At 33.9% G+C, this 13,408-nt stretch overlaps 1 protein-coding gene across 2 annotated transcripts; it reads left to right on the top strand.

Annotated features, from left to right (window-relative positions):
* Positions 1-2,502: 2,502 nt before the first annotated feature.
* On the top strand, positions 2,503-5,786 carry LOC21391477 (probable tetraacyldisaccharide 4'-kinase, mitochondrial). 2 transcript variants are annotated; one of them, XM_024165908.1, is made up of 8 exons: positions 2,503-2,772; positions 3,821-3,944; positions 4,069-4,296; positions 4,465-4,614; positions 4,723-4,932; positions 5,087-5,146; positions 5,227-5,307; positions 5,438-5,786. In XM_024165908.1, exons 1-8 carry the CDS (start codon positions 2,600-2,602, stop codon positions 5,603-5,605), a joined length of 1,194 nt encoding a protein of 397 aa, XP_024021676.1. In that variant the 5' UTR covers positions 2,503-2,599; the 3' UTR covers positions 5,606-5,786. The 2 variants fall into 2 exon arrangements, with proteins under 2 accessions (XP_024021676.1, XP_024021677.1); XM_024165909.1 differs by lacking the exon at positions 5,438-5,786 and having other exon boundaries at positions 5,097-5,243.
* Positions 5,787-13,408: the final 7,622 nt, after the last annotated feature.

Raw genomic sequence — 13,408 nt, 5'->3', positions numbered from 1 at the left:
GAAGATTTTTTTACAAGTTGTGCAACAAAATTTGGCCTCTAAAGAGAAGAAGAAGAAAAAAAAGAAAAGAACAACAACATTATGACAAGCTCAAGTGAATTCGTTACATGTTTGGCTTATGAAAAGGATGTTCTAAAACATGGTTGTTTTTAGTATCAGAATAATAAAAAAAATTAATTAGATAATCGGTTTATGAAAAATTATGAAGTTGCTATAAAACATGGATTGTCCAATAAAATTTAGGACTGCAAAAAGTAGAAGAAAAAGAAGAAAAAGAGTAACACTATGACAACATCAAGTGAGTTCGTTTTATATTTACCTTATGAAAATGATGTACTAAAATGTGGATTATCTTTAGTATCAAAACCAAAGAAAGTTGATTTAGAATCAGTTTATGAAAAGATTATCAAATGGTTGTGATACCAACGTGAAAGATAAGGATGAATATATTCCCAATTCAATTATCGTTCGGGATTCGAGTTTTTAATTCGAATTGAGATGTGACATTTTCTGAGAGCTTTTCACTGTAGCATAAAAAGTTTGATGTGACATTTTCTAAGAGCTTTTTACTGTAGAAACCTAAAACTAAAAACTTAAATCGGTGAAATGAACGAAGCCTACTTTACACAGACTATGTACACAATTATATTGTAGCTAGTACCCACAAATCATTCCTGTGATTAATCACACAATCAATCTACATGATATGTTCACACGTGTATCATAATTACACGGAGTAATCAATCACAATTAACGTCAAAATCTCTACAGATTTTATCCCATTTTAGTTTTTGTTTATTACAGTCCTTACTGTTCTAACTTCAATTTAATAATATGCTTTATTTTACTAACACATAATGTTTTATTTTATTAAGGGAAAATATCAAAACACTCATGTGTTTTGTCTAAATATCATTTTTGCCTCTATTATTCCATTTCCACAAATTACACTGAAAATAATCTTTTGATAAAACTACCAAACACATTTTTAAAAATGATTTCTGTCTGAGATTGAAAACGTTTTCATTTTTATTTTCATACAAAAAACAAAATCACTTTGAAATGAGTTCCAAACGCATCCCTAATTTTGTCAATTAGAACAGTCTTTATCACTATATCAACCAAAGTTCTATTCCCCTATATTTTTTCAAGTGCTAAAGACGGCTTCTTTACGGCTTCTATCGAAACGCATTATCATGAAATTATAACGGACCTATTATTTTTGTCCTAACATGATAATCTAATATGATAAACATGTATGTGAGGACCATGTGCGGTTTAGTGGAGCTTAATATGTTATTTTACATGTTAGGACACAACTAATAATAAAAAAGACACGTGGTTTTCTTTTTTCTCTAACAGTCTGGTTGAACAAAATGACTAATTCGAGACAATTTGATTGATTAGAACTTGTTCTAAAACTTAAAACTCAAACAGGGCATTTAATTTGCGATAATCAATAGAAATCATATTATCGAGAAACTTATTGGGGTAATATGATTGGGAATAAATTTGCATTCTCAACCTAAAAAATTTGCATATTGTCTTCCCACATTTAAAACGTACTACACATTTATAACTCATTGTAAAACGGAATTTGATATGCAGTAATGACTAGAAATAATATTACTCAGATGTTTTTTTTTAATATGTTCTCTTTTGTGTTCTTAAATAAGATTATGTCATGTCAGTTAAAATGATTTTAATTGTCACGAGTTTTTTATTGACATAATAAAAAATTTTAATTGACGTGATACTTTAGTTAGCTTATTATGATATTATTAGAAGGATATAAAAAAGAACACATCATTTTTATGTTTTCATGATATTGTCAAAGAGACATAAAAGGAAATGTTAATAAGAGAACACAATAGTAAATTCTGAAAGTATGTAAATTATCGTTCCCACGTTCAAAGTATGGCTGGCAATCCGAGTTGCTGTGTTGTGTTCGTGTCGTGTTGATCCCTTCAGTTGACACGGTAAGATCTGACACGAATACGACTCGTTTATTATTTGTGTCGAAATACAAAATCTAAATACGACTTATATATTGATAGATTGACACGACTAACATGTTTATTAAATATGTCATAATAGTGTCGTGTCAACCTATTTATAATAATCCGTTTATAAAATAAGTAATAATAAGGTCTTGTCAAACTATTTCTCAATTTATTTTTCAACATGTTTCTCCACCTGACCAGCAAACAAAAGTAAACAGGTTATAATTATATTGTGTATTCATGTTACCTAAATATGACACGTTTAATAAATGATTACGGCGAGTTAATTATAAGTTGACGAGTCAACCTGAAAACAACATGTAATTTAATTGTGTTTCATGAATTTAACTTAATTTTGATCTAAACTTATTTATAATAAATTTAAATTTATTAATTTCGTATGAATTTTGAGCCTGTTGTGGTTACCAGATTACTAATCATTGTTCAAAAGTTAGGTTGGCCCTCGAACATTTTGGTAAAACATGCACCAGCAGACACCGTATCCTGACCCAACCTCGGCAGTCATTTTGTCGTCTGATTGTCCACAGTCTCTTTCCTTTTCTCTCTGTCTCTCTCTCTCTCCATTTCGGTCGGCAATGGAGAAACTGAGAAAAGCGGTAAACGAGATCGCCTACGCTCACGACCACCGTAAGCTATCTCCTCTCCATCGCTCACTCGTCCCTGTCCTCTCTCTCGCCTCCTCTCTCTACAACCTCGCTCTCTCTCTGCGCCACTCTCTCTACCGCTTCGGCCTCTTGCGCCGCCACAGGTTTGATCGATTCGCTCTCCGATCTCCACCTTCTTTTATCTACGTTTGGATGCCTAGAAAGTGAAAGAAAGCTTCAGAACGTTGTGTTTTCGCGAGGATTGGCTTATCAAAGCTAAAATTTTCAGCTGGAGTTTAAGCTCTGTGCTCTAATTTTAGTCCATCTGAGCTTGATTTTACTTCGGAAGTGATTTTTGTTCTTCGCTAGGTTTCTGAGATGTTGAGCGTGAAGTTCAGTATTGCCTGCTCGCTAAAAATTTGAACTTTAATTGATTAATGCTAGTTGAGAATCGGATTCGTGTTTCTCTGTTTGGATGCCTAGAAAATGAAAGAAAACTTCGGAGTATTATGTTTTCTCATCGATTAATTTATGGAAACTGAACTTTTTTTAAGCAAAGTAGTGTCCGGTAATTGCACAGCTGAACTTAAGTAAATTAAATGCTAGTTTGAGAATTGGATTCCTTTTTTTCCGTTTGGATGCTTAGAAACTGAAAGAAAACGTCAAGCATTGCTCTAATTATAGTTTCAGCTGCTATAATTATAGTTGCACTAATTATAGTTTATTGGAGCTTAATTTTTCTAGTGCAGGCTTTATATTTCAAAATTTGGTTTTTTGTTTCTCTTTGTTAGGTATTATGAGAGGTCAGTTACGTATTGGTTAGTGGCTACAAATTTTGAACCTTAAATAAATGCTAGTTTGTGAATTGGATTCTTTGAACTCCGTTCGGATGCTTGGAAAACGAAAGAAAACGTTAAACATTATGTTTTCAGGTTCATTTGGTTTCTCAAAGCTGAAATTTTCAGCTGGACTGTTAGTAGTATGCTCAAAGTTTAGTATAGTGGAGATCATTATATACTTTCAAATTTAATTTTGATTTTCATCCTTCTGTTAGGGTGGATGGGATGTCGCTCGTTAAGCTTGATATTGGTTATGGCTAAAAACTTGAACCTCAACTAAATTAAATTATTAGTTTGAGAATTGGGTTCTTTTAATTTTCCTTTTTCCTGCATTCTAGACAAGCAAATGATTCGTTTCCTTTGTATTTAAAAGGTTGCTAGTGCCGGTGATAAGCGTTGGGAATTTGACATGGGGAGGCAACGGGAAAACTCCTACGGTTGAATTCATTGCACGCTGGCTAGCTGATTCTGAAATCTCACCTCTCATTCTTAGTAGGGTAGTTTTTGTCTTTCGCTTTTGTTTTCTTATTTTTGAAATTGGTTTGTTGTGTGTGTGTTTCTAACTTTAGTCTGAACTTGATATACTTTGGTGTGCATTACAAAGAATGTAACTATTTGTAGGGCTATGCTGGTGGAGATGAAGCTAAAATGCTCCAAAGACATCTTCTAGGAAGATCTGTGAAGATTGGAGTGGGTGCAAATAGGGCAGCTACTGCTGCTTCTTTCATTGAAAAATATGGTTATCTTGATCCTAGTACATTCTCCAATAGACTATTCATTGACACGAAAAGATCTATGCATTGTTGCTCAGAAAAAATTGGTGCTGCGATTTTGGATGACGGAATGCAGGTAATGTGGTACTCATGGACATTTATGGGCTGCAAGTCTCATATGCATGTATTCCCCTACTAAGTTCTGTTCAAGAGTCGATTTTCACTTACTAGGGACAGATGGTTTTTTCAGTTTTATAAAATCATGTTATCCTGATAATTTATGTTATGATTGTATGAATGATAGCACTGGAGCTTGCAGAGGGACATTGAGATTGTAATGGTAAATGGATTAACGTTGTGGGGGAATGGTCATTTACTTCCTCGTGGACCTTTAAGAGAACCTCTAAATGCACTTCGACGGGCAGATATTGTTATACTCCATCACGCAGACTTAGTATGCTGAAACTAACATAATCTTTTCTTTTCCTTTCCCCTTCACGTCCATCATGTTTATTAGTTCACAAAATACTTGACAAGAAAGTTATACTGCGCAAACTGACAGATTCCAGAGCAAAATCTCAAAGACATTGAGTTGATGATACGGGAAACCAAAGAATCTCTGCCTATTTTCTTCACTAGAATGGCTCCTTCACATTTCTTTGACGTGAGAAATTTCAACTCAAAGAAACCTTTGGAAGCCTTGTGTAACACTTTTGTGTTATGTGTTTCTGCCATTGGTTCTGCAAACGCGTTTGTGCAGGGAATGAAGAAGGTATGTACTTGTTTTTGTTCTATGTATTCGTTTATTTTTAGGCCCTTTATTGTTGTTATTGTTGTTGTTGTTGTTGTTGTTTTGGTTTTGTTTTTGTTTTTTGTTTTTTTTCCCCTCTTATTTGTACTCTAATTCTAATCATAACTTGCTGCAGTTGGGTGCAGTTTATGTTGATCAACTTGAATTCAGTGATCATCACATGTTCAAATCCATGGTACTTAGATGCAAAATTCTTGTCCTTGTGCTGGTGCTGATGCTGATGCTAATGCATGGTCAATCTTTGCTTCGATCCAGGATATGGAGATGATCAGAAAGAGACTTGGTGAGCTGGAGAAGAAATTTTGTTCGAAGCCCGTCGTTGTAGTAACAGAAAAGGTGATATATGTATATGTGTTTGTAAATTAATTTTGGTGCCAAATTTTTTTTCTCTCGAGTTTAAATTAAGGACGATTTTATTGCTATCTTATTTGATTTCTCGTCTTCATCTCAAATTTTTTGTTCCCAGGATTATGATAGAGACCCAGACATTTTCAAGCACCTGGATCCTTTTGAAGTTTTGGCACTTTGTTGTGAACTACAACTAGTTCCTTACCGGGGATTCACTGAAGATAGATTCAAGAAGCTTTTGAAGGAGATTCTGGAACATAAATTACAAGGTAGAATACGTAAGTAACATGTTACATCAGTCAATTTGTAAACTTCTCCGAAAAATAAATATTATTAGACATCTTCACCAAAAAAAAAAAAAAAAAAGAGGGTCTATCTAGGCGAGTTTAATGCTATTTTGTATGAACATCCCCTGAACTTTTTGAATTTGGTAATTTAGTCCTTAAAACTTTTTTTTCGCAATCAACACCCCGAACTTATAATTTTTGGCACTTTCAACCCGTGTTGCTCAAATTTGTTAAAATTTTGAAGATTTTTAATTCGCGTCACGTGTCGTGTTTTGATCGTTTCTTTTTAAGTTCACAGTCAATCCGAACACGATCTGTGACACAAAATTTTTTAAAAATCGCAATACGAACATAACACGATCACTTTACAGGTTGATACGACACGACACGAAAATGACATGTGACACGAAATTGACCTGTGAACTCGAAATTGACATGAAAATTATATACTTTTATTTAGTTTTTTACATATTAAAAATAACTTAAAATTCATAACACACTAAAATACAATAACATCCATTGAAATTAAGCAAATAATAGTATAAGATTTTGAGTTTAACTATCATGATATCACAAGTTAATAATAAAATAAAAAATATGTAATAAAAAATGTATTTTTTAATTTTTTACGAGTTTCATGTCATGTTCGGATTAGGTGGGTCTAACCTAAAATTGACCTGTGTTTTTTGTGTCAATTTTAAGTGGACTTAATTCTGATCCGAACCTCATTTTTCTCAACTCTATCCTGCGAAATTCGTGTCATTTTCTAATCGTGTTGTCGTGTCGTCACCCATTTAGCACTCTAACTTGCAAATGATAGCTTAATAAGGACATTGATATCCATTTTTTTTTTTTTTTAGTTTCAATACAAATACATTTAAAAACTTTTACTTAATTTAATTATGACAATTTTTAATCTAATTTTAACATGAAATTTTATTAATACGAAACAAAAATATCATCAATGCACTTTTTAGACTGTCACTTGTAAGTTTGACACAGAAAAACTATCAAAACTTTAACGAATTTGAACAACAAGAATTAAAAGTTCTAGGGATTAATTGTCAGGAAAAAAATTTAGGAATTAAATTGTTAAATTCAAAAAATTTAGTAGATGTTCATACAAAATAGTCATTAAAAATATACAAAATAAACAATTTGTATATACATCTAATCGTTTAAACAATCTTTTTAATAATTCATTTTTTTAGTACTTACCAAAAAAATCCAAAAAAATCTAAAAAGACAAGGGGTGTGTAATCACAGCTTTAATTATGGGATTCAGGAAACCTATCTTTTTTTGCACTCAATCCCAGAGGCTCTAGGGACAATGTACATGGTTAGCAATGAGGGCCTCTAGGCATAATCTTGAAAACATAATGGAAAAGTTTTGTGAAGAAAATAGTTATGTCCTCCAACGCCGATACGAAAAAGATTATTTTTAAAAATGTCCTCTAAAATATATATTATATTTTAAAATGTCATTTAATTTTTTAAAATAATTCAAAATATTTCTTAATATATAAAAAATATATTAAAATGCTCATTTTGTCTAATTATGTAATTTTAACGAGTTATTGACGTGTCACTATATTAAAATATTAAAACTTAATTAAGCTGAAAAAATAAATTAATCACTGAACAAATGAATTAATTACTAAAATATTGAAATTGTTTTCTAAGAATAACATAATATTTAAAAACAAAATAAAAAAAATCTCTCGGATCTGAGAAATTCATCAGCGCCCATCGAGTCCCCACCTCCAGTGCTCGGTCCCCCCTTCTCCCTTCTCATCTCCGGCGCCGCCAGAAATCGTCGCCAAGCTTCTTCACTAATCGCTTGCATCCACCAACGAGATCTGCTCCCACCCTATTGCCATCCACGGTAGGAGAAGTGGGTTGCGAGACCCACACCCGCAACCCAAGCAGCGATGGTTCTTATTCGAACTTGGATTCTAAAAGTGATCCAAATTTAGAGAAGGAAAGGAAGAAGAAAGCGAAGGAGGACTAGTTGTAAAATGGCAAGGAAGAAGCTTTATTGATGTTGATGATGACAGAGAAAAACATTTTGGTTTGGGGGATTCGTTGAACTCACTTCGACCTTCGTGAGTGGTGCCAGGACCTGTCGCGTTCACCTCGTTCACGCATCCTTTCACGCGATCTGTAGGGAAAACTCAAAGTCAGCAATGGCGTGGGTTCAGCGGTGGTGGTACCGGAGGAGGAAATGGTTTGAAGCTTGAAGATTTTGGAAAATTTTCAGATCTCTCCCTTCGATCTGATTTTTGAGAGGAAATCGTTTGATTTTTTTTTTCTTTGAATGCAGACAGCTTTTGAAGAAGCAAGAATAAATTTGGTTTTTTATTGATCTAATTTCTTGATTTTTATTTTATTTTATGGAAATTGACTTCTTGATTTGATCAGAATGGATCTAGAAATGTTTAGTTTTAGAGCATGTTTGGTAGAGAAATTCGTTTCCTGATTCAAATTATGATTCGTGGTTCATTACAGTATTTTTTCTCACAAAAAATTTACATAAATAAAAAATAGTTTGAATCACGTGATTTGAATTCTCCAATTAAACGTTTAGTCAATTTATTTTTTTATGGTTCGTTTAGTTCGTTGATTTGAGTTTTTAATTTGAGTTAAGATATAACTCTATATGAAATTTTTTTACTATAATAAAAATATTAAATATGATTATTTATAAAATTTTTTTATTATAATAAAATTTAAATTCTATTAAATTAGTAAAATAAATGGACTTAATTCTTTTTCTATTTGCTACACGTTTTGTTTTAGATATATTCAGAGCATTTTTAATATTTTAATACAGTGTCATGTCAGTAACTTCATTAACTTTATAGACTGATGTAGATAAAAGAGATATTTTAATATGTTTTTTATATATCATATTTTAAAAAATTAAGAGTATTTTAAAATATTGTAAAGATATTTATGAAATTAATGTTTACAAAAGTAAAGATGACCAAGACTACTTGACCAAATTAGGGATAAAACTTAAATCAATGTCTCTGCCTGAAACAAATACGGAAGAAAAAGAGAAATCCAACTAACTGCGTTTGGAGCTGTATATTGATTTACTTGGGAAAGTTGTCAAATAAAGGTGATGTTGAGGTCGATAAAGAGACCTATTTTATATCGTCTTATCAATCATAAGCAGATAGGCGATAGCATAGAAAGTCAAAGAATGGTCTTATTGATGAAGAAAATGCTGCTACTTTTCATCGAAAGGCCAGGATAATGATTGCTTAAAGAGATCGGCAACAAAATGTGATGTTTAGTTTGGCATGTTGACTTTGGGTGTGAGTTCCGACCAAGGTTGTTCTAATGACGCATTTTGAGTTATTCAAAAGTTAGAAACCGAGTTTGTGATATGTGCGCGTCTGGAGATGTCTGTCTGAAGTAAGAGTTTATAATCCACATGAAAAAAAATTAGACTCAAGGAACATTAGTGAGTATTTTATTAGATATGCTGAAAGGTTTAAAGGATACGGATTTTATTGTCCATCTCACAACACTAGGATTATGGAATCAAGAAATGCAAAGTTTCTTGAGAATGACTTGATTAGTGGGAGCGATCGATTTCAGGACATTGTTTCTGAAAGGAATCATATTAATACTCAACCTTCCACTTCAAGTGACAGATTGATTGTCATTCACAACACCCCTCAAGTTCAAACATATGTTGGACAACCAATTATTGAAGCTCCACAAGCTACTGATGACAATCCAATAGATTAAGATGTTTAAGAATTGCAAGAAATTCTTGAACAAACGGCTGCACAACATGATCCTCAGGAAAATGTTGATACAACTTTAAGGAGATCTACTAGAGTAAGGAAATTAGCGATACCTAGTGATTATGTCGTGTATCTACAAGAGTCTGACTACAACATTGGAGCCGAAAATGATCCTGAAACGTTTTCACAAGCCATGGATAGCAAAGAATCAAATTTATGGTATGATGCCATGAAAGATGGGATGAATTCTATGGCAACTAATGGAGTCTGGGATCTTGTTGAGTTGTCTGATGGTGTCAAAGCCATAGGATGTAAATGGGTCTATAAGACAAAGAAAGACTCATTGGGCAACATTGCAAGATATAAAGTAAGACTCGTTGCTAAAGGATTCACTCAAAAAAGGAGGAATCGACTACAAGAAGACCTTTTCTCCTGTATCAAAAAAAGATTCTCTTCGTATTATTCTAGCATTAGTTGCACATTTTGACTTAGAATTGTAACAAATGGATGTGAAAACGGCATTTCTCAATGGAGAACTAGAAGAAGAGGTTTACATGAAACAACCAGAAGGATTCTCTTCTAGTCGGGGTGAGCATCTGGTGTGCAAGCTCAAGAAATCTATATATGGACTGAAACAAGCCTTCGTCAATGGTATTTAAAGTTTCATGATGTTATCTCTTCATTTGGATTCGTGGAGAACATTATAGATCAATGTATATACCAGAAGGTTAGTGGGAGTAAGATTTGTTTCCTTATTCTATATGTGGATGACATTTTACTTGCAACCAATGATAAGGGTTTGCTATATGAAGTGAAACAATTTCTCTCTGAAAATTTTGACATGAAGGATATGGGTGATGCGGCATATGTCATTGGCATCAAAATACATAGACACGGATTTTGAGGTGCTTTAGGTTTGTCTCAAGAAGCCTATATCAACAAGGTTTTAGAGAGATTTTAGATGAAAGATTGTTCACCTAGTATAGCTCCCATTGTGAAGGGTGACAGGTTTAATTTGAACCAGTGCCCAAAGAATGATCTTGAACAGGAACAAATGAAAAACATTCCTTATGCTTATGTTGTTGGAAACTTGATGTATGCTCAGGTCTACACAAGACTTGACATTGCATTTGTTGTTGGGATGTTGGGAAGATATCAGAGTAATCCAGGTGTGGACTACTAGAGAGTTGCAAAGAAGGTGATGAGGTACCTTTAAGGGACAAAAGACTACATGCTTATGTACAAATGGACTGAAAACTTGAAGGTGATTGGCTACTCTGATTCAGACTACGCTGGCTGCATTGATTTGCTAAAATCAACTTTAGGATATGTTTTTATGCTAGCCGGCAGAGTTGTATCTTGGAGAAGCACAAAGCAAACATTGACTGCTACTTCCACTATGGAGCGTGAGTTCGTATCTTGTTTTGAGGCTACCTCGCATGGTGTATGGATGAAGAGTTTCATTTCTGGGCCTAGAATAGTGGATTCAATTTCTAGGCCATTGAGGATTTATTGTGACAATTCAGTTGCTATTTTTATGGCTAAAAACAACAAAAGTGGTAGTCAAAGCAAACACATCGACATTAAGTACCTAGCCATAAGAGAACGTGTTAAGGATAAGACAGTGGTTATTGAGCACATTAGCACTGAATTGATGATTGCTAATCCTTTGACTAAAGGCATGCAACCATTGAAGTTTAAGGATCATATAGATAGAATGAGACTTGGTTCTTTTATGTGATTTTCGTTGAAAGAATGGATGCTATTTTTAATGAAACTCAATTGTGATGTTTTCTCATATTTGTTTTCCTTGTGTGCACTTTCATTTATTTGTTGAGAAATATCATTAATGTTTGGACCTAGAATAAACATAGAGTTTATTCATTAAGTTATGTAGGCTATTGTTGAGAAATACTATGCATTGTAATACATGGAAGATAATACTCATTTTCAGAGAACCTATTGTCATGATTCATGTATTTTATTTCTTACTATGGTAAATGATGGAATATATGGACCAAGTGGGAGAATGTTGGATTTTTCCCTTAAATATTGGTAACCAACCGAGACCTTGATCCTCAGAATGTGGTCCATCCTATTCCACCACTAAAGGAACGTGATTAGCCACGTTCATCTTCAGTTATCCACCGTTGCCCACGTTCGGTGCACGTCCGAGAAGGACTCTGTGATGGGCAGGGTCTATAAAAGGGGCAATGCACATACCGATTAGGGTCCTTAAGCCTGCAATCTCCATGCAGCCAAAATTATACACCATCAACGAGAGATTGAGTGAGATTTAGAAGAACTAAAACAGAATTTTTCCTTTTCTCACCGAGAACATCAATGGCCGGATGTGCTCTTTAGATCCTTTCTTTTATTCCGCATTTGATCTAATTGATATTTAGCATTGTTAAGAGCATGTTTAGATCAGTAAGAAATCCCAACACTATTTACTTCAAATAGTTTTAAAATATATTATTTTAGTTTAAAAAATTTGTTATTTACTACAATTTCTAAAAAAAAAGAAATCGTATTAATTTATCATATGTATTAGTTAATACAATATAGTATGCATACCAAAAATTGTATTAATATATTATTGAACAATACGATTTTCTAATGAGGTCCACTAAACATGCCCGTAATGTTTTTTCACAATCATTCTCAAATTGCCCCTATTTTTTAATGAAAATATGAGTATTCAGAATAGTAATTCATTGTAAGACATCAAAGAATTTGAAATAGAGCGGGAAAGTGAAAGTGAAATTAACATGCTGTAATCAATCAACAATACACCAACTCCAAATCACAACACACGTATTTTTACTATTATATATGACTTTCAAAGCATAACACAAACACTCTTCAATATTAAGCTTCAGATCAGTAAATATCAAGTTCACCCCAATCACTCTTTGGCACTTTTAAAGCCTTCCAGACAGCTTTAGAAGCATCAATGATGTTATTAGGACATGTGGGCTGATAATCATGATCAGCATCACAACCTGCAGTTGAATTAGAAAAGAAGATTGAGGAAGAATCTCATATTCTCAATAATATGCAGAAGATTACAACAGAAGGTAATATAGAGCTAAAATGGAAAAGCTCACATATCCTAAGACTGATAGTGCAAAACAAAAAACAAAACAGAATATGCCAGCTGGCATAACCAAATAGCAAAGGAAAAATATTCAGGTTTATGAAAAACTATTATTCCTAAAATCTTAATACTCCCCCTCAAGATGGAGAATACAAATTTTGGATTCCCATCTTGCCCAAAAGAATGTGAAACTGCGAAGGATGCAATGCTTTAGTGAGCAGATCCGCTAGTTGATTTTGAGTGGAGACATGCATGGTTCTGATGATCCCATCCTGTATCTTCTCACGCACGAGATAACAGTCTATCTCTATATGTTTTGTACGCTCATGATAGACGGGATTGGCTGCAATGTGAAGCGCAGCTTGATTGTCACAGTAAAGCAAAGCCGGGCTATGATGTTGAGCATGCAACTCGCGAAGAAGACAGAGCAACCACACAATCTCACAAGTAGTGTTAGCCATAGAGCAATATTCAGCTTCAGCTGAAGATCGAGAAACAACTTGCTGTTTCTTGGACCTCCAAGACACAAGAGAAGAACCAAGAAATACACAGTATCCAGTGAGGGAACGCCGTGTATCGGGACATGTACCCCAATCAGCATCCGTAAATACTTTGAGCTGGATTGTTGAGTTTGAAGGAAAAAAGAGACCTTGGCCCGGAGTCTTCTTGATGTACTGCAGTATACGGAGGGCTGCTTGAAGATGTGGAGCACGAGGAGTAGCCAAGAATTGGCTGAGACGGTTAACCGAGTAGCTGAGATCAGGCCTTGTGATGGTGAGGTAAATCAACTTCCCAATCAAGCGGCGGTAGCTAGTGGGATCATGCAACAACTCACCTTTAGAGGCTGACAATTTGAGGTTTGGATCTATAGGGATAGAGGATGGTTTACATCCCAGATATCCCACATCAGAAAGTAGCTCCAGAGCATATTTGCGCTGGCA

The sequence above is a fragment of the Morus notabilis genome, unplaced genomic scaffold, assembly GCF_000414095.1.
Source record: "Morus notabilis unplaced genomic scaffold, ASM41409v2 Scaffold1652, whole genome shotgun sequence".
In the NCBI taxonomy this organism is placed as follows: Eukaryota; Viridiplantae; Streptophyta; class Magnoliopsida; order Rosales; family Moraceae; genus Morus; species Morus notabilis.
Note: the sequence above shows the minus strand (reverse complement) of the source record. Positions and strands in the feature narration are given on the sequence as shown.